Source organism: Squalius cephalus (assembly GCF_949319135.1).
Source record: "Squalius cephalus genome assembly, chromosome: 18".
Classification (NCBI taxonomy): domain Eukaryota; kingdom Metazoa; phylum Chordata; class Actinopteri; order Cypriniformes; family Leuciscidae; genus Squalius; species Squalius cephalus.
Genome location: NC_137139.1, coordinates 17,755,154 through 17,776,963, shown reverse-complemented (window position 1 = coordinate 17,776,963; position 21,810 = coordinate 17,755,154). Strand labels below are relative to the sequence as shown.

The 21,810-nt window shown below is 36.9% G+C and overlaps 1 protein-coding gene across 2 annotated transcripts; it reads right to left on the bottom strand.

Annotated features, from left to right (window-relative positions):
- Window positions 1-37: 37 nt before the first annotated feature.
- On the bottom strand, window positions 38-9,400 carry mfsd4ab (major facilitator superfamily domain containing 4Ab). 2 transcript variants are annotated; one of them, XM_079848640.1, is made up of 11 exons: window positions 9,167-9,400; window positions 8,923-9,072; window positions 7,280-7,478; window positions 6,658-6,891; window positions 6,425-6,578; window positions 5,697-5,827; window positions 5,439-5,612; window positions 5,112-5,259; window positions 2,230-2,300; window positions 2,031-2,148; window positions 38-1,925 (listed from the first exon to the last, which is right to left on the bottom strand). In XM_079848640.1, exons 1-11 carry the CDS (start codon window positions 9,271-9,273, stop codon window positions 1,822-1,824), a joined length of 1,590 nt encoding a protein of 529 aa, XP_079704766.1. In that variant the 5' UTR covers window positions 9,274-9,400; the 3' UTR covers window positions 38-1,821. The 2 variants fall into 2 exon arrangements, with proteins under 2 accessions (XP_079704766.1, XP_079704767.1); XM_079848641.1 differs by having other exon boundaries at window positions 1,852-1,925; window positions 2,031-2,068.
- Between the last annotated feature and the right edge of the window lie 12,410 nt (window positions 9,401-21,810).

The window sequence follows — 21,810 nt, the reverse complement described above, 5'->3', positions numbered from 1 at the left end:
CATATACGCTTGTCGTCTCGTCATGAACTGCACTGGATTGTTGTGGCTGCAGTTCAGTCACGTGATTTTCCTTGCTACATCAACTGTACGTCACATAGCTCTAGTACGCTACTTTCTCCCACTTTCCGTGCAGTTGTTTCTTGATTCAGTCTAGTAAATCAGCTTTTTCCCGTCTGAGCATTTGAACTAAGATGACTTTTTCTATGGTTGTATTGAACCTCTTTCATGGTTGGCATGCTTTCATGTACGTGGTGCGAAGTACGTCGGTGGGTGGAGTCTCGGGCTCAGGATGAGTGATGTCAGAAGTGAGCTAGTGAAAACCTTATTATTGACCTCTGTGATGCTTCATGTGTGCATTTTTTAAGAATATTTTGATGCTTATAGATGCCTTTTTAATGCAGTCCGTTGAGCCATTAGAATGGTAAAAACGAGCTGAATTCAGTGCACACCATTCATAGCTTTCTCGGCTTCATACGACTATTTTTATCGCGTGTATCTCCATCCTAATCTGTAGCCTTTAAGTCTATATCATAATTTATCCAAAATAAATGTTTGTTTTAATTACGCTATTCTGATTTTTGTAAAAATTTGTTTTACAAGGAAAAATAAAATGTATCTTTAAAGAAATCGAGTAGTTGGTGACCTGTTTTTCCCTTCACTTTTTACAGCGCTATCTTCTTTATTTTGACTGTAACGGAAATGACATCATATACTAATTTACTTGATACTCCATGCTGTCTTTTATAACACATACTGTAGCTACTTTCCAGAATAGCTGAATATAGTTAAGATCACACATGCAATCAAAGCAATAGCATGAGAGAAACATTCACCGAGGACAAAATCCATTCATTTTCCATAGGAATTCACTCAAGATTTCGTAAGGTTTTGAAGTGCGCTTATATTTAATGTTCATCGATTTTTCATGGGCAAAATCAAGTCATTTAAATAGGAAACAAGCTAACATGAATTTTGCTAGCTAGCTTGAAGATTTCCACACGTGTTCAAGTTGGTCATGCAGATTCTCCGCGTTGACTTCATATATCACTGCACTATTGATAATAAAAAAAACTGACCTTTTCATCAGTGATATTTTGCCCAACTTTCTCTGAAATTTCACTAATGTGACCGCAACTTTATAATGACAATAATTTTAGGATAGTTCACCCAAAGGTGATCATCATTTACTTATCCTTGCCTCATGTCATTCTAAAACTATTACTTTCTTCTGTGGAACATTTCACTGTCAAATTAAATAACACAACAAAATAAAGACATTAAAATATCTTCTACACATTTATTTTGCCAGAACACAAAGCTTGCACAACATTATGTCTCTTTGACACGGTAAACAATAATTTATTGCAATATTACTGCAAATAACTTTTATTTGCGTTAGTCATGAGTTTTCAAGAAGCTGTTGAGTTTTTCAAATGAACACAGTACAATATTCTGGCCATGACCTTCCAGCCTAAGACCAGTTTTAACAAGATAAAAATAGTTTTAAAGGAATATGGAAGTTCTAGGAATTCTTAGATTGGTGAATTATTAATTAAGAGTTCATTCTGGCATTTAATTTGGTGTCTTGGGTAAAGTACAAAACTTTATATCAATTTTATGCCATAAATGAAATCAAACATTTCTCCCATTTGTCTTCTCTTCCTGTAATATTCATAATTAACAGTCAAGATTATTTGCAAGAAACTAAACAAATAAACAAAAAATACATATATAATACCAAACTTTTTACAGTTTAGTTGTCAAGTATTTCCAACAGGTTGTGACCTGTCAATGGTTTCATTCAGAGTCACATTTAATTGATTAAGGCTGTATTACAGCAACTTTCTGTTCTGGAGCAGCTTTCTCTGACGCAGATGGAGCGGGTGCTGGTGGGGCTTCCACCATGGCTGCTTTTTTAGATGCTCCTGGATGGTGAAGACATTGAGTCATATAATGTTGCCCAGTTTACTTAAGTTACATACTTAACTGCTGATATAAAGACTGTTTATCACCATGTATGTTGTTTTTACCTGTGAGATTTCTGTGGATGCGGTTGCACAGGATCACGCTAAAGAGGAAGATGAAACCAAGGCAGCCGATGACCATACCACACACCAAAAAACTGTAGCTGCCTTTTTTCTGAATAAGCTAGAAGAAATTTGTTCAGGGTTGTTTACTTTTTTTAGAAAATCCTTCCCAAGTTTTTAAAACATGAGCGCAAGAACTTACTGATCCAACCAACACTTGCAAGGTCATCTCACCCATTCCGGAAGTTGTCACTAAAACTGTTGTTGCACATCCTGAAGAAAAAAAAAAAAAAATTTGTTGTTTATTTTTGTGGCCTTGTTTGTCCATAATTATAAGGATATCTGAAAATATTCTTAAAGTCCCCCCTGTAGTCAATAATTCTATTGCCATTTCCAAACAATTTGAAGTCCATTATTTTACAGTGGGGAAGATTATTATTAAAAACATACAAGACAGTTGCCAATTTTCCCAGGAGTAGTGGACCTCCAGGTAAATTCACCCCAAGGTCAGACCGTGCAATGCTCAGAGATAACGCAAAACACCTAAGAACTACACCTCAGACTCTACAGGCCTCAATTAACATGTTAAATGTTAAAGTTTGTGGTAGTACAATTAGAAAAAGACAGGACAGGTATGGCATGTTTGGAAGGGTTGCCAGGAGAAGGCTTCTTCTCTCTAAAAAGAACATGGCAGCACCTGAACAAACCATAAGACGTCTGGAACAATGTCTTTTAGACAGACGATACCAAAGTGGAGATGTTTGGCCATAATGCACAGCGCCAAGTTAGGCGAAAACTAAACGCAACATATCAGCACCTCATACTAATAGGGTTGTTGATTTTTGGCTCGGTTTGTAGACAGGAGTCGGCCATGAACTCCTGTGTAAACCAAATTATTCTAGTGACAAATGTGAGGCCATCTGTCTGACAGCTAAAGCTTGGAAATATTGAGTCATGCAACAGGACAATGATCCCAAGAACACCAGTAAATCTACAACAGAATGGCTGAAAAAGAAAAGAATCAAGGTTGCACTGGCCCAGACAAAGTCCAGACCTCAACCCTACTGAAATTTTGCGGCAGGACCTTGAGACAGCTTTGCATAAACAGATGCTCACAAACCTCAATGAACTGAAGCAACGTAAAGAAGAGTGGGCAGAAAATCCTCCAGAACAATGTGAGAGACTGATAAAGTCATACAGAAAACGATTAAGTTATTACTGCTAAAGGTGGCTCTGCAAGCAATTAAATAATAAAGTGTTCTTATTTTTCAGATTTTTACTTGCCCAGTCAAAAATCAACAAAAGGCACTTTTTTTGTTGTTTTGACCCATGTAACCTTTTAAACAGTGCTTTAAGATTTTCAGGTAGATCTAACAGATAGGATATATACAGAAATTGAATAAAGTTATCAAACAGTCTTTACTGCATACATTATAAATTAAATATAGATTAATCCTTATTAAAACTACAAAAGTTATTCATTCAAGAGCAGTGAGAGATTTTCTCTTTCTTTTGTTCTTTGATTATTCTAATGACAGACAGCAACAGATTTATTAGGCTGCTGTCACTTTAAGACCTGCCGCACATGACACAGATCATCTGACACGCATCCCATTCTCTCACAACTCTTTACATTCATTAAAAGCCCTATTCGGACGGGACTAGTTTAACATGGAGAGGTGGGGTAAAGTAATAATTACCAGAGCTTCTCTGTGATTTTAGTCCCGTCCAAATGTGCCATCTCAGTAATCATCACGGACAATGTCAGCAAAGATTACGGCGACTTTTACCTTCAGTAAAAAGGTCTGGAAAAATGACCTCAGGTAGCCTAATACTAATCCCGTGCATGCGAATAGACCCGCTGTAAATTTGTACGTAAATATTTCGTCATTTCCTGTTTAAAAGTAGTTTTCCGCTGTTTTTCAGGTATGAAGACGCTTGAAAAGCATTCAGTTGCGTTCTAGACGCTGGAACGAGTCTGTGGCAAAACTCAAGTGTTTTCCACATACCATTCAGATCAGAAAGAAGATCGAAAGCACTTGTTAGAGGCACGAAACATCTTTTAGCGTTAGGTAAGTGCCTATTACCAACACAATCCAATCTGAAGTTAATTAATACATTGTTCGACCGGACATAACTGTTTTATATAAATATAGATTATATGCAGTGTTGCCAACTATTTTAAATGGAAAGTAGCTAAAGCCTGCTCAAAAAGTCGTTAAATGTTGCTAGATGACGTCATGCGGCAATTAGCATATTTGTGACGTGGAAAAGCAAGAATTCACACTTAAAGAATATTACTAGTGAGTGGAAACATTGGGAACGTTGCTAAGGTTTGTCCAAAAGTAGCTTGATTTGTTGCTAAGTGTGTTTTTGAAAACGACTAGCTAAAGGGTCTGAAAAGTTGCTAAATCTAGCGACAAAGTCGCTAAGTTGGCAACACTGATATGTGTTTGCGCACGTGATATCAGGAAGCAACGTAATACACACATGACGACAGGAGGTTGACGGCGATGCGCAAATCGAGTTACTCTCCCACTTCTGCTAGTTTTAGTTTTAGAGATATCCCATACGAATTGGCCATTAATATTACAGACGTCCTGTGGTAAAATGACATTACTCCATGATCTACCCTCGTAAAGTTAATCCCTTCCGAATAGGGCTTAAGACTTCATTTAACTCATTTCAGACTGTGTTTGCGAGGATACTCAACAAAACTAGCATTTTGGCATAAAGTTGTGTGTTTTTGTCCATTCAAGCGCTGTCTGAAGTGGCTTTCTGTGCGCATGAGTGTGTGTGTGTTTGAGTGTGTGTGTGTCTGTGTGTGTGTGTCAGGAGACAGGAGATTCACAGATGAGCGCCAGTACTGCACTGTTCTCTTTTGTCCTGTCGCACTTGAATGGTTTAAAAGCATTTGCATGAAGAAGAGCGTGATCATATAATGTAACGCAAGCCAAAGGGAAAAAACGGATGTTACGTTAATTACGTTAAATGTTTTTAGCAGAATTTTTTTTTGTTGCATGCGTTAGTGTGTTCATTCAGTGGCTGTGATATAAAAGATGAAGTATGCTGTGTGCAGTTTACCGCGGTAGTTTAGGATGTCCTCAGTGTAGGCCACTATGCAGGGGAAAACACTGCTGATGAAAAGCCCGAGCAAGGTCGTCCCAACAAACAGAAACACTCTGTTTGTGTAGAGGATCAGTAACAGCAGCAATGTTACATTCACACCAGCCTTAACAAGAGAGAGAGAGAGGGAGAGAGCAGAGAGGATCCAAATTTGTAAATCTATGATTCATCACATACTCAATATTTCTAACAACTGATAGCAACAGCTTGAATGGAGCATGAAGGAAACAACTTAGTGAAAATCAGCTCTATGTATGTAAATTACAGTATTTAATTATAGATTACCAGGTTCACGATGAGCAGATACACCGGTCTGAAGCGGTACGATAGCGGGACAGACACCAGTCGTCCAGCAGTGACGGCTGCCCAGAAGATACTGTTCAGGTATCCTGCCATTTTAGCGTGCAGAGATATGGGAGCTGAAACAGCATACGTGTAAACAAAGCCAGCATAGACCCCCTAAAGGTGAGGTTCAAGGGTCAAGTGTGAATTTTAACTTGCAGTTCTCAAAAAATATTCATAAAAATCATTGAGCTTTCTCACCATAATGCCCTCTGTCATAAACAGCACCATTCCACTCAAGATATGGATAACAAAAAAAGTGACCGGTAACCCACGCAGGTTACCATTCATACAGCAGCTGAAAATGTTTCCATGTCCTGAATGATGAAAATCTAAGGGGACCAGAATAAGAAAAAAAAAGTGCAACAAAGTTGGGGAGAGTTATTGAGTCAGAAGTTCAATTGCATAAATGGTTTTACATGTTAGTTTCAATCACTGTTTAAAGATTTGCGGTCAATATGATTTAAAAAAAAGAAATTATTACTTTTATTCAGCAAAGATGCATTAAATTGATAAAGAAAGACAGTAAAGACATTTATAATGTTAAAAAAAAAAATTATGTTTCAAATAATGCCGTTCTTTTGAACTATCTATTCATCAAATAATCTTAAGGAAAATGTTTTGAGATTTCCACAAAAATGTGAAGCAGCACAACTGTTTTCAACATTGATAATAATAATAAATGTTTCTTGAGAACATGGGATCATGTGACTGAGGAGGACTGGAGTAATGATGCTGAAAATCCAGCTTTGATCACAGGAATAAATTACATTTAATATAAATTAAATATTTTAAATTGCAATATTTCATAATATTACGTTTTTTATTATTAAATAAATGCAGCCTTGATGAGCATAAGATAGTTCTTACAAAAAATCCTAGCGTCCCTAAAGTTCTGAATGTTAGTGTAGTTCAAAGATCACTTGTACCTGCATCGTAAGGTTCGGGCATTTCTGTGATTTCTGGTGCTTTAGTCTCCATTGCTAACTCATCTTTATCCAGCAGTCGTGGAGGGCTGTTCGTACAACAGGGAAGCAGCTTCTCTTGGTACATCAACACAAAAACCGCCATCGGCACAGGCAACTAGGAGAGAAAAAGACTGAGCTTTCACAGATATCCAGGCTCTCCTGCACACTGCACATAGAGCGGTACATCAGCTTACATTTATGACAGCCATGATCCAGAAGGCGTACGACACACTGGCCTTCTCCTCGACCAGCTCAGAGTGCGGGGAATTCTCAGCAAGGATTACAGGTGACCTGTCGCTGGATCTGAAGTGGTGAAGTATCTCTGTGGCGTTTTCTGTGCTATTACTGCCCAGACAGTGCTCTGATATAAAAGGCTCTGCAATCAGGGGGCTCACCAGAGCACCGAGCCCAATGAAGAAGTGCAGTGCCTGGAAAGAGAGTGAAGACACTATTTAGAGCTATCAACCTTTAATACAACTGATTATAACAAATAAATCATGCATTTTATTATATCCCTATCCAAACCACACTTAGCTAAAGCAGCCAGCACAGAATGAATACTGTAGTGAATCTCACAAAATGTCCAGGTCAGATTCCTCCCCAAAAACCAATAGTAAAAATAAGAAATCAAATGTTGTTATTTTACGTTGATGTAGTTCCTATTGACTTTTGTGACTATTGACTTGACCAACAACTGATTCAAATAAAACACTAATATGATTATTTGAAATAAACACTACTGTATATAAATGTATGTATAGAGTAGATCAACACCTCCCTGAGTGTATATATATGAAGGGAAACGTCTTCACTCACCTGCAGAAAGATAGCAGAGTCTTTCTTATACATAGACACCAGTCTGAAGTTTGCAATAGTGTCGATGATGCCCATAGCCAGACCTGACACTGCCATAGCAACCGCCAGCAACAGCACATTATAGCAAAGTGGGATGATAGCAAAAACCACAGAGATGATGAGGGAGGAGAAGAAGAGAGCGAGGAGAGCACCGAACAACCTGAGAAGAGAATGAAAACAGCTTGGTTGCTTGATTATTTGTCAATTTTCCCACTTTATTTTTTCAAAATTCTTCCAATTACAAATGCTAATAGTTAAGATCTGTAATAGCTATCAAGTGACCTCACAAATTGATATCCCAAAACATGATGTTTCTTAGAACTTCAAGGACAGTCTTAAATTGTATTTTTTGATGTGCTTTCATGTGTCTGACAGTTAGTCAGCCAGTAGTAGGGCTGCACGATCAATTGAAATAAATAAATACATGCACTACAAGTTTCAGAGTGAAGCATGGCACTGTGTTCTTTTATTATCAATTTTATTAATGATCTCAGAGCGGCTCGAACTCCATCTCTGCATCTGCTCTGAGTTTGGGTCGCTTATAACATGTGTTTGAGATGTGCCACCCATTTCCCCAAACTTGTAATGAGAAGCACTTATGAACAAAAGAGAAGCTTTAAGGGCTCCCTGCTTTTTTCATCAAAATAAAGTTTTATGGTTTAATATTCGAAAATGATATAAGGCATCCATACATTTTAAGCTTTGTCATTTTTTAGAATAAAATAAAAATGATCTTTTTTTCTTAGATTATTGAAATAATAATCTTTTTGTCATTTTTATATTTTTATTTAGTAATAATTATTATTATTTTATAGCCATATTAATATATGATCAGTTATCGTCGCAGTTTTTAAATCAGAAATATCACAATATGTCCATAAAATATATACATTTGTCTTTAAAGCTATAAAATATTTAACATTCATTTTCTTTTTCAGCTGACATTTTTTTCTTATTTTTTATATATTAAATATTTTTGTTATATATATTAATTTAATTCATTAAAATATAAGATATTATATAACATATTAACCATGTTTAAAATATATATAATATACATATATTTTGAAATCTGTCAAATGTATACATTTGTCTTTAAAACTATAAAAAAAATATTATTTTCATTTTTTAAATATGATTTCAAAATATATTTCTAAATGTGGTTCAAATAAATATAGTTATACAAATATATATGTAGGTGTTAGCTTCACCTTATGATAAATCCCAGCTCAAGGTTCACAATTTGCTATTTGTGTAAGAGACATGGTGACAGCGACTGCACTGTTCAAATCACATCTGTTGAGGATGTCAAGAAGTGTCAGGCTGACATGAAAAGTTGCAATAAATCTGTGTCAACTATAAAATGGACATAATAAAAAGTTAACCAACATCTGAGATGCACATGGTAAGGAGCAAGCACTTGCAAAAAGGAAGAAAAGGACCAAAAGTGCATAAACTCCCCAGGCACGAATGTAATAGACTCGGAGTCTGACATTTTAAACATAGTTTCACAAACAATGAGAGTTTATCTTGATGCAGATGTCCATCTTCATTGGACTCCCCGCACAGTTTACCAGCAGAGACACACTCGCTTCTCTACTCACGTTTTCGTGAAGAGTCCTCCAGCCGAGCTGCCGATGAGCAGGCAGAGCTGCTGGGAGAAGAACACCCAGGTGATCTCCTGTAACGTGGAGCCTGTCTGGCATTTCAGATCTACGATCGTAGGCCCCAGGAAGGCGATGCTCAGCCCAAAGCTAAAGAACACACTCCAGTATGTCAGTGTATGTTGACAGTTCCTACGGAAAAGTGTTAGTATACGCTCCTCAATTAACATAGCGTGAAAATCACCAATCTATTCCACTGACAGCTGTACTGGTGTCTGGATGTTCCTGTCGGTGGGTTTCAAACCATTTGCTTAGGTGACAGATGTCAGAATAGAAGATCATTCCCCACATTTATATTCGTTCACTCCTCCCATTTCATGAACCTTTGTGCGATGCTTCTGAAGTTAATGCCTAAAAATCACCTTCCAACGGATCTCTGCGAAACTGTCAATGATTTTCAGTTAAACTGTCAATGATTTTGATCCTCAATGAGAGTCGTGGATAAGAATGTGATACGTAAGGCTTGGATTGACGACGGGCCGTTGAATAATTAATAAGGAGGGAAAGGCACATCCGAGGCGTAACGGTCACTCACTCAGCGGGTGTGCATTATTTTTCGAATAATGATAATAATTCATAATTCAACGGCCCATCGTCAATTATTCCACTTATACGGTTACCACAAAATATTGTTCAGATTATGTAACGGAGGCTTGAGCCACTGACACTGATAATGCAGTTATTACTGAGAGAGAGAGAGAGAGAGAGAGAGAGAGATTAAGTGTGGATGAATTACCTGAGTCTGTGTCTGTCCCAACAGTGTTCAGCATCAGCATCTTGTGAAACTACGTCTGAGAAAAGTCAATACTATGGCACACAAAAAGATAATAACATTTTTATTTATCAGCGCTGACGATTCAGAGCGGGAGAAAAAATGTGCTGTTGTTTTGTGCCAAATTTTGTGCCAAAAAAAAACAAAAAAAACATGGAAAATTGTTAACACACACACAATTTTTTTTTTATATATATAGGCTATATATATATATATATATATATATATATATATAAATTCTTTTTTTTTCTGCTTGGTCAGTGTTGTTGTGGGTTTTGGTCCTTTTTTTGCTGTTGTCGGTTGTAAAGACCTTGGAAATAAAATTATTTGGCGAAGTGATATGTAACTGTAATGTGGTCAAGACCAGCTGGATCTAGCCTACTTTAGCCGTGGGTTTCTCGTCAACCAATCAGCTGCCCCGTATGGACCACTCATATTAAATCAGCATAATCTAAACATTCACCAGCAAAGAACTCCTAAAAGAACATTTCTAAAGGTTGGTTTTAAATGCTTTATTGTTGGCTGTTCAACTTAGAATCAATGCAATGCTACAAGGCTACGTCACTGATTCGCTTTTATTCAGCAAAATAATCCAAAAAGCCATGGGACAATTATTAGCTTTGCACATTCACAAAGTGTTACTTATATAGTAGCCTACTTGTTAAAAAATGACCTATGAACTCATCCTAAGACTTTGTGTGAAATGTCAAAACCTCTGCTTACAGGTCCTGGTGAATGCCTTATATGTTCCTTTAAGTCAATAAATTAAATGATGACATAATTTTCATTATTCATTCCTCACCCTCATATCGTTTCAAACCTTTATGGCCTTCTTTCTTCTGAGAGCACATAAGAAGATATTTTACTTTATATTAAAGTTTTTACAACTTTTTTAACTAATATAAAGTTATGTTATATATAACCACATTTAGTTAGAAATAAAACAATACAAATATACATTTTGTCTGTTGGATTAATTAATTATGTAGGCCTATATGAATCTTTTAAAAATATATATTTTTTAATATAAATAATATTTTGTTTTATAGGCTATATATATTATATATATATATATATATATATATATATATATATATATATATATATATATATATATATATATATATACACACATACATACACACAGTTTATATAAATATAACATTTTATATTTTTAAACTTGAATATAAAGTCATATAACAGATTAACCACATTAAAAATATAAATGTATAATATACATATATTTTGAAATCATATAATAAATATTAGTATAGTTTTAAAGACGATGCAATTTACTGTACATATTTTAGATATTACAGACACACATTCAAGGACTCCCAAGGTTATGTGGACCTACAACCCAAGACTTTCAGTTTAACTTATTGTATTATTAACAGAGAATTTTATTTATTGTGCATAATGTTTCGTAACATATCTCTTATTGAAACTGTTGCGATGTATATTGTTGAGCTATAACAGTTTTTCTAAATCGCTTTGGCACATTTTTCAAAACAGTCTTCTCATTCTCTAAATTGTAAGTTCAACAGTCACAACTGTTTGCTTGGACATCAGAACTCGATGGCATGTCTGCAAAGTGCAGTTACTCGCCCAAAACATTTCATTCATGCTTCAAACGCTAGTTATTGTGTCTGTTAATTGGCCAAAGCCACCAAAATAAAAAGTGTTTTTGTCATTGTGTGAGTCACACTGATCAAAAATGTTTAAATGATTTTTCACTGAGGAAATATTTACACATTTCATGTTTGTTTGTTTTTCTATCGACTGCTTAGACTTCAAGACAAGACAGATTTCAACAGTAGGTAACAATTTACTGAGAAAAGTCAATACTGTAGTACACAAAAAGATAATTAACATTTTTATTTTTAAAGTACATTTATTTTAGCAGAAATGTGTTACATGTAAACTGAACAATCACAATTGCTTGTTCATTTTTACACACTGTAATATAATGTCTTCCCATACACACCATCTCCACACATTCTTACATATTATATTTCTCTTCCACGACAAGCAACTGAATTTTCAGTTTACATGTCACACATTTCTACATTTTGCATGTGAACGCAACACGATGAAAGAATGTTTAGAAGTTGCAAAGAGTTTGACAATTTCACTGAGAATCAAGCCATGTGCATTTAGTTATTGTGTAAATTGTAGACAATTGTACTTAATCTTTTGCACACATGTGCCAAAACACATACAATTTTCTTAAATCAATAAGAAATTCCAATCTGATGTGAACAAGAAACTAACTGATCAGAGATCTGAACTTGTTTTGAGCAAAAAAAAATTCTCATTTGAGAATTGAGCCAAAGCGATTGTGGAAAACTGCAAAGTGAATTTTACAGTGAGAAGTGATTGGGGGAGCACACGAAATGTCTGTCTTAGATTTTAGAGGACAGGAAGCTGACGGCAGGTGTGTGTTTTTATAATGGACATTGATTAACACATTTAAGCGTTTTCTCACTTCCTTTTTCAAGTAAACCTAACCCAAAAAGTGACTTATTGGAAGGTAATTGTAGACTAAGACCTCAAACACTTCTGACATTCTGAATGAAGACATGTTAATTTTCAACACTCTGTGAATTGCAGGATGTACTTCGTGATTACGGAGATCTGAGGTGTCTCTCTGTATTCAGCCTCAGTTGCATAAAAGTATGAGGCCTCATTCATCTCATCAGCATGATATCTGACGCCTTCTAAAGCATTCAGAGACCAAATCAAATTGATTGCAAAATGATTGTCTAACAGAGGCTGCAATTTGTCAAATCCATAATTATTATTAATGCATCGCCCTGTTGTAATCAAATACCGCATTCTGCATTTGCCTTGCAATTTTGGCAACTGCTGTACTAAAACACACAAAGGGGTAATTTATCTATACACATTTAGTGGTGGAAAATAGTTTGCAAGCTTTTCAGTTGTATTTATCCACAGATCAACAGATTATGGCGTAATTAATGTTTCAATAACTCTTGAGCAAAATAAGATGTAACTGACACGTTTGTTTCACTTATTTTGTCAATGCAACACTGCAACATTCAGGTTAATATTTTTTTGGTCACATATGGCCGGAATATGTTATGAAAATGCAAAAGCACTGGTTAACCATTATTGCATTTTAATGTTAGGTTGATTTGTGAAATGCACAAGGTCATAGAATGTTGAAATTTTGCAAATTGAGATGAGAAAGGGAGACTTATGACACTTGTGACACACAAAAGTGTACTTTGTCCTTGTTTCAGCTTAATTTTAGTTAAACGGTGTCCTGAATCACAAATAATTATTGGTAAAAATAATTGTTATTCCTTACAGTCTCCACTAGATGTCATCATATAGTGACGCCTCAATGAAGTTGTGTGAAACAATTAAAGGAACAGAAATGATTTTATGTAACTGAGCCTTCCGCAGCCGTTTCACTTTTGTTATTTGTGAAATTATACTATATATACTTATTTATACTATCTGCTATTTATATTTAATATAATGCCAATGCTTTTAGGCAGACAGACAGACAGACAGACAGACAGACAGACAGACAGATAGATAGATAGATAGATAGATAGATAGATAGATAGATAGATAGATAGATAGATAGATAGATAGCCTTCTGCAGTCATCAGTTTATATTTAATACTATTTTCAATGTTAATGATTATAAATATTACATAATATACTATATTGTAAATATTTAATTAATATAGTTTCATATATATTCATATTTATTTTCATATTACATTTGTTAAATACATACATGTAGATTTAAAACTATACATTTAAAAATTATATTGAAATATTTGAAAAAAATACAAGAAACGTATATTATATTGAGAATATTTAAATTATATAGGCTACATTTCAATAAATTGATATTATATTGCTATTTATACATACGCACACACACACACACACACTCCCTCACAAACACGCAGACTCTTGTCGTCTGCTGATATTTGGTATGGGTGGCGCGTCAGTGTCAGGCAGCTGGCATGACCCTCCTCCCCTGCCTGACATTTAACAACACTTTCACTCCCAGCAAATGCACTGTGTACACACACATAAACTGGGGATAATTAGAAATCTGTATACAGAATAATTGTTTGACTCTTCCACAGTGAATTTTTAATTATCTCACACAGTAAATCTTTAAATATCTTCTCATCCACACACACACACAGATACTCTGCAGGTTTGTAATTAAAGCTGCACAGTTACAGCAGGAGAAACATGGACCTGACATTATCCCGGTCTGGGGGATTTCCCAAAGGACGGGCTGAGCTACTAAACGCTCAAAGGGTCCCTCATGTATGTAGGCTGTACATTGGCACGACCATGATATTATCTGTGCTCTACTCCAACCAAAGCCCAAAATAAAGAATGAAACATCCAAATCTGAGGTTGAATTTAAACAATATCACATGAGCAACAGCGTTGGTTTGAGTCATTTAAATAGATAATGAAAGAAACAATCAGGAAAACCAGAATTAATGCCTATTGGTGAAAATAGCACTGTACAGAAGTTACCTTCACCAAATGCTCTCCAGTGTACAATACAAGCCACAAAAAAGCCTTCCCAAGGTTTTAAAGGCAATAAAATCGAAACGAGATTTTCCAACATCCATTGCAAAGACCTCAACCACAACAAATCAATCTATTCCACCTTGACACACCAAGGTAGACTATCTATCCCACTGCCTTGAGGCAGGAGCAGGACCATATCCTATGCTTTATCTGAAACCCAATTCCCCTCCTCCAAACAAGATAAATGAGAGGCATGAGATGGGGCTGTTTGCAGGTTGGTTACAGGCAGACTGTTCTGTCATAATTAGAGCTCTATAGACTTTACAGGGCTCGCATCTGACTGAGATTGAATGAGTCCTGGAACAGAATGCACCCTTTCTGATGCATCTTTTAGTATGTGTCCTATTATTGCTCTATCATGTTTTAGTATGCACCCTTTTGCCTCAGTATGCATCATGTATCATGCTTTAGAATATACAAACTATTAGCACTGCCACTGTATTATACAGTTAGGTTCCGATACATCCTGAATCACACTTCATTGTACAAACTGTTAGCACTGCATCAAACTTTAGGATACAAATTATCAGTACAATATCATGATTTAGTATGCACCCTTTATCATGCTTTAACATAGAAATTATTAGCACTGTATCATACTTCAGTATACAAACTATTAGTACTATATACCCTGTATCATGTATACGCAAACCATTAGCAATATAAAATGCTTTAGAATAGAAAAATCTCATGCTTCATGAAATATGCTTCAGTATAGAATATACCATTTATCAAGCTTTGGTATACAAACTATTAGCACTATATTATGCTTTAGTTATTATACAAACTTTTAGCACTATATGGTTTACAAACCATTATATGTCAAGGCTTTAGTATACAAACTCTAGCATTGCAGAATACTTTCATCCAGTAACATGTTTTAGTATACAAACTATTAGCACTATATCATCCTTTAGTATACAAATTATTAGCACAATATAATGCTTTAGTTTACAAGCCATTAGCACTTTATCATGATTTAGTATAAAAATTATTGGCATTGCATCCCAAGCTTCATTATACAAACTACTATTAGCATGACATCATGCTTCAGTATACAAACTATTAGCACTATATTATGCTTCAGTATACAAGCTATTAGTATTGTAGCATGCTTTAGTTGGCTAACTATTAGCATTATATTATGCGTTAGTATACAAGCACTAATGTGCTTTCGTACAAGAAAACACAACATTGCACTTTAATATTCAATTGCTGTAACATGCTTTAGTATGCACTATTACTTACTGTATTATGCTTTAGTATTCATCCTATGCTTTATTTAATTGATTTAGCAGACTGATGTAGTTGAAGAGCATAAGTTGAGGTCTCACTTAGGTAAAATCATTTTGTTTTAGTATGTGAAGAGACAGATTGCATGAGAGTATGTCAGTTTGTATTTGATATTTAAAGACAAATGAAAGGCATGCTAGGGGGAAAAAATAAAGGCAAATCATCTTTGCTATTCAGCAGTCTTCAGACTGATGGAAAACATCTGTGGAGATCTGAGACAAATCCAGGCTTCCCTGCCCACAAGAGCAGGTCTGTGTGATGATCACAACGCTGAATACCATCTGAATATGCAGATTAAGAGGAAGATTCGATGAAGGTTTCTGAGAGGTTTAGACTGTCCTCACACACAGCCGTCTGGCTGAGAGAAGATAAGATGGCTATAATTCTGATGAGACAGCTCTTGTTTTTGGCCATCCACAACAGCCTCAATTTGTTTTAAGCCTTGCCTTTTAGGACCACATGAAAAACACAGCCTCACTGTGGCTGCCAAATGTCCCACAAAACCAGATATGCTCATAATCTATCAAGCCATTTGTAACAGATCTAAAGCATTCAGAAATGTACTTCCATAATGCGGCATAACACTTTTTATATGCAAGCAGGGTCACTTTAATGGCCATCATTTTCAAATAACCTTGAGCAGCGAGTCTATCATAAAGCCATGACCAGATTACCAGCACCTCTGCTGGATAATGAATAATTATAGCTTCAGGCCTGGTTAATTATTGACTGTTTTGATATGTGAGGTGAGTGTCAATGGACGGATATGAAAATCTACATGCTGCTTGATCTCATAGACTGTCTAGAAGGGTGTTCTGGCCTGCTGATAAGTCTTTCATTATGACACCCTCTCGCCCCTGGAGCCTTCATCCTTCCCTGCTCCTCCTCCCCTCCCCCCGGCTGTGTCCTCGCTTAAAATAGAGCTACAAACAGACTGGACCTGACTAGACTGACAGCTGAGGAAGAGAAGTACACTGCAGGAGAAGAGAGGGAGAGAAGAGAAACAAAACTCCCACTTGATAAGTGTACAAATCATTACACATCCAATACTTAAAGATCTGTAAAGAGTTGAAGTCATGTGGCTTTAATGTCATATAAATGCTAGTGTAATCCTAAAAACTTGATAAAATTCACTTACAAAATAGTTTTTTTTCTCGACAAACAGAACAAAAATATCTCGCACTCATGGGCGTGGCCAAATCTTTGTCCAATCCAATGAGCTCCAGAATGAATATGTCCCGCCCCCATTACCACCTGCTTCTGACCAGCAATAGAATAGTGTTGGAAATCTCAAAGACCAGGAGACTTGGTTATATCTTTAGCAGGATTCTTTATTAGAACGTGCAGTTGGGTGCATATATGCAGTGGCATATAGGGGGCGTCTCCCCGCCACCCCCTGCAGCTGCCTTTACCGGGCTGTTGGCCCCCAACCGTTGTGTTTCCTCCAGAGCCACAGCCAGTAGCTCACTTTCTCAGCCTGCTCTCCCATCTCCTTTATAGCTTTCCGCAGGTTTGACCCCACCACTCCTCCTGCGCCATGGAGCAGTTGGACTGCTGTTCTGCCCACAAAGCCCCAGCACCCAACCTCCACTGGGTAGACCTTGGCTCTCCAGCCCGCCTCTTTGCACTCCGCTGCCAGCTCGGAGTACTTTTGTGGGCTACTGTCATGCCCTGTTCCCAGGGAATGGAAAGTTCAATGAGGAGGACCATTTTCTCCACCGTGGACCACATAATAATGTCTGGCCGGAGGGCCGTAATCTCTCTTGGAAAAACCAACTGCTTCCTGAGGTCTGCCAACATCTGCCACTCTTTGCCGGGTGTGAGCATGGTGTTCCTCTTCTGAGCAGGAAGTTGGAGCATGCTACTAGACTTGACAAACCCTGCCGGGGAAGTTGCTGTTGTGCGTTTTGCTGCTACCCTACAGCTCTCCAGGACCTCCGCCAACTTGGCCAGGACTTGATCATGGTGCCACCTGAAGCGTCCCTGGGCCAGTGCCACTTTGCACCCTGATAAGATATGCTGGAGGCTTACTTTGCTGTTACCACACAGGGGGCAGCCTACCTCATCTCCAAACCACTGGGTGAGGTTCCGGGGGCATGGGAGGGTGTCATAGGTTGCCCTTAACAGGAAGCTGAGCCTGGATTGTGCGTCCTCCAGATGTCTGCCCAGGTGATGCGCCTATTCACAGTTAAGTCCCATCGCGTTCAGGCTCCTTGACTGCATTGCCTTTACGTGAAAGCATTCCTGCTCCAACCTGGTAACTTCATCCACCACCATGGTCTTCTGCTACCTCTTGTTGGCTTTAGACCAGAGCTGCTGAGGTACTCCCCAGCATAGGCCAGCCCGACTGCTCTGGACTTACCCCATCACCTCTCGATGTTGCAGTCCAGAGATAGCATGCTCTACTTCAGCTTGCGCCTTCCATTTGTGGCCTGTGCGGACTTTCGCACTCCTTATAAATGGGTCTGCTGAGTCCTTTAGCTCCAGTACAAGAATCTTGCTTGCTCCAGTACAAGAATCTTCTCTTGCTTGTACCCTAGGCTGATGGATTTACTGGGGAGCTCCAGCATGTTCCGGCCGAAGAGACCTGCGTCTGAAAGCAGTGGGGCAAGCCCAACCACTTTCGAATATAGATATGCCCAAAACAGTTTTGGTGAATAATGACTTAAATTTCCATCTTTTTCTCACACAATTATTTTATATGAGTTGAAATAAATCATATGAACCACTTTTATGGTGCTTTTTTTTTGTCTTATTTGCTTGTATTGTATTAAAAAGAGTGGTCAAGACATTTTACAAAATTCACTTTTTGGGTTCCACAGAAGGAAATATGTCATAAACGTTTGGACCGACAAGAGAGTGAGTAAATAATGACATTTATTCACATTAAAGTTGCAATGTAATGGAAGTAGTGATGCTAGGAAGATTTCTGTATTGTGACTGCTCAGATTATCGAAAAAGGAAAAAATGTAGGGCGGGTATTTGGTTTGCATCAGTTGTTGATCGGCTGGAGGCAGATCTGAATGCGAGCTTGCAGTTGATTGTACGAAAGGGGCTGGGTTTAAGTGGACTAAATGATTGGAGAAGTCCAGCATACATCACCAGAGAGAGGTCTGATGTTTCACTGGAAGATCCAGTAATTGTATTTTGATAAAAAAATTCCAAGGTCAATTTTTTTACATAAGCGTGGATGAATCTTTCATTATAAGATTATTAAGACACATTAAGAAAATAGATAAGGTAAATTTCCATTTTCTCCAGACTTCTGGAATTAGGCCACTCACACCAACAAATGCAAGTTTAAAAAGCCATTCAACCCCAAGAAAGCAAATCTGTCCAGAGATGTTACAATTAGTTTACTGTAAGAAGCTTAACATAAACCTAAAATGACAAGTAACCAAGTACAAAAATACAGCAGAAAGCCACCACTAACCAAGCCTAATGGACCAGATCATGTGTAAAGGGATTTTCTCTCTCATTTCACTCCTCAGTCAACAACACAAGGCAGGGCGGGCGGGAAAGGAGGAAAATCTGCAGGAAAGGTAATTCGCAAAGAGTGCCGTCCTTGTCAGGAATTTGGCACGCACGAACAAAGAAATACCTCCAAGAATTTGCAAACACAAATGCATCGATACACAGGAACCGCAATCTGACAGAAAAAGCAGCTAATGACACTCCATGAAGTCGTGTCCCCCATGCATTACACTCTACCTTTCAAATTCCATCAAAAACCTTTTTTTTTGCAAAAAAGTTCTTTAACTTGATGAAAGTGAGTGCAGAGCCCAAAGCACGCGGCTCCTCAGGGGAAGCGGCTGGTGAAGTTGAGTGTGCTGGAGGACTCACATGGCTAACCTCAGTGTACTCGCTCTCTCTCCTCACCTCAGCCCTGCTGCCAGCCAAGCGAGACAGATCACTCCCCAGCAAACGCTAGTAGAGGGAAAATTGTAGAGACACAAAGATCGGGGGTAACACAAGAGGGATTCGGTGAATGGGATAAGACGGCGTTTTAAGATGGTGGGAGAGGAACTTTGAGATAAGATTCGAGACAAATTCAGCACATAACTGTATCATGAGCAACAAAAACGACAGACAAAGGAATATATTACATTGCTGCTTATTGCGTCACAGTTTTTTGGACGAGGGGAGGTGGAAGGATGTTTTTGATGTTTCAGAATGGACGAAGCTTTTAGACAATCCATTTCAGAATATATGCAACAAGCCTGTTTTTTTCCCCCCTCGCTCTCTTCCTCTCTTAGTAGGGTAGCATTGCATGTCTTAGGAAGACCCGGTGAATAGTAATGAACTAAGCTTGTGTGTCTATTTGACAGAGCAGAAGAATGGGGGAAAGAGGTGGGGGCTGTGCAGCATGTGTGTGTGTGTGTGTGTGTGTTTGTTACAAGGAGAGCTGTGAGAATATAGCAGAGGGATGCAGAGGAGAATGGAGACAGCCTTCCCATTCCTCCACTCCTCCCCTCTCACTTCTGCTTTTCCCTGTCAGAGGGAAAGGAGTTCTGAAGATGTACTACTGAATTCTTATGTAATCTCGTTTTGTTTTTTGTCCTCTTTCTCTTCAGTTTCTTGACAGGGGTCTGCCGGGTTTCTGCGAAAAGAGGCACTGAGAGGAGTTGTGAAGATATACTATTGAATTCTTTGTGAATTTTATTTATTTATTTTGTCTCCTTTCCACTAGTTTCTCAGTGAAAATATGCTGGATGTGTTTTTCTGTAAAAAGAGATATTTCAGAGAAAAAAGAAGGGGGGAAAAAAAGACTGAATTCACCTAAGAGAGGCAGAGCACCTGCACGGAGACCCTCACTGTTCTGTGTTCCTCTCTCCACCTAAAGGGGCACCAGAAAGGAAAAGAGACATGGAAAGAAACATTCAAATAGGTAAGAAATTTTATCAATTTCTCTGTAATTGTTTTTTTTTTTTTTTTACTATATATAGTATATATTTTTTATATAATGTATATTTATTGTTATATGTTTACTGAATACGATCAATATATATATATTTATATATAAATTGATATAAATTGATTTATCAATTTATCAATAAAAAGATTGACTATATATACATATATATATTGTATAACATTTATTACATTTTTATACAATGTATATTTATTGTTTTATTGCTTACTCAATACATTTATTAATATATATATATATATTATATTATTTATGTGTATATATTATATAAATATATATCTATATATTTAATTTATATCTAATTTACATTTATTGCAATAAACTATTGAATATTAAATGTATTATTTATTTTATTTTTATAATATTTATAATACATGATTTTTAATAAATATATTTTTAATAATTTTTCTAATCTACATTTCCAGTATAGCTTTGTCATAATTAAAATGTTGTTGTAATAAACATTATAAATGTCTTGTTCTCAACAGTTTTTTAATCAATTTCACAACAAAAGATTTATTATTCATCGTATAATTTGCATTTTGTATTAATGTATATTTTTATTTAAAATATTATATTAAACTTATATATATTATTTAGTATATTTGTTAGTTATTTATTATAAATATTATTTATAATAAATATATATGATAAATATTTATTGAATCTACATTTCCAGTATAGTTCTGTTGCAAGTAAAATGGTGATGTCATTAAAATGTGTGGGGAGATCGCAATGGCTTGTTCTCAACAGTTGGGAGAATGAACTGGAAAATGCCCCCCACATGAAATGCCACCTGATCAATCATGCTTGCTTTTTAACATCCCAGCCCTAGACATAGATGTTGTGCCCTTGAACAGGCACTTAACCCTGAATGGCTCCAGTGGGAAGCCTCTGCTGAACGTTGATAAACGCATTTGTGTTCAGATGAGAGAATTCACCTATGTGGGGATTCTGATGCTCCTTTCTGGAGCAGATCAAACCGCTGGAGTATGAAGAGTGCAGCATCCGGTGTGTGTGTAACTCAAATAGCAGTTGTAGTGTTGAGAAGAGGGGGACACATACAATAGCTTCCCCTCCTCTAAGAGGCGACGGCTGCAGTGCCAAAACAGAAGCACAAGGACTCATTGAAGAAAGTAAGAAAGAGGCTTGGTTAAAGATGGGGCCCGTCCTCACCCTTGTTTCATATATTATTGTGGCCTTTAAAAATGATTGAATTTATTCATTTTCT

Excerpts from the sequence above, each read along its gene's own strand:
- mfsd4ab (XM_079848640.1), bottom strand. The coding sequence starts at position 9,273 with ATGTGGGGAATGATCTTCTATTCTGACATCTGTCACCTAAGCAAATGG. Across the intron at positions 5,260-5,438 it reads ATCTGCTCATCGTGAACCTG|GCTGGTGTGAATGTAACATT; the intron begins GTAATCTATAAT and ends TCTCTTGTTAAG. Across the intron at positions 1,926-2,030 it reads CATCCACAGAAATCTCACAG|GAGCATCTAAAAAAGCAGCC; the intron begins GTAAAAACAACA and ends TTCACCATCCAG.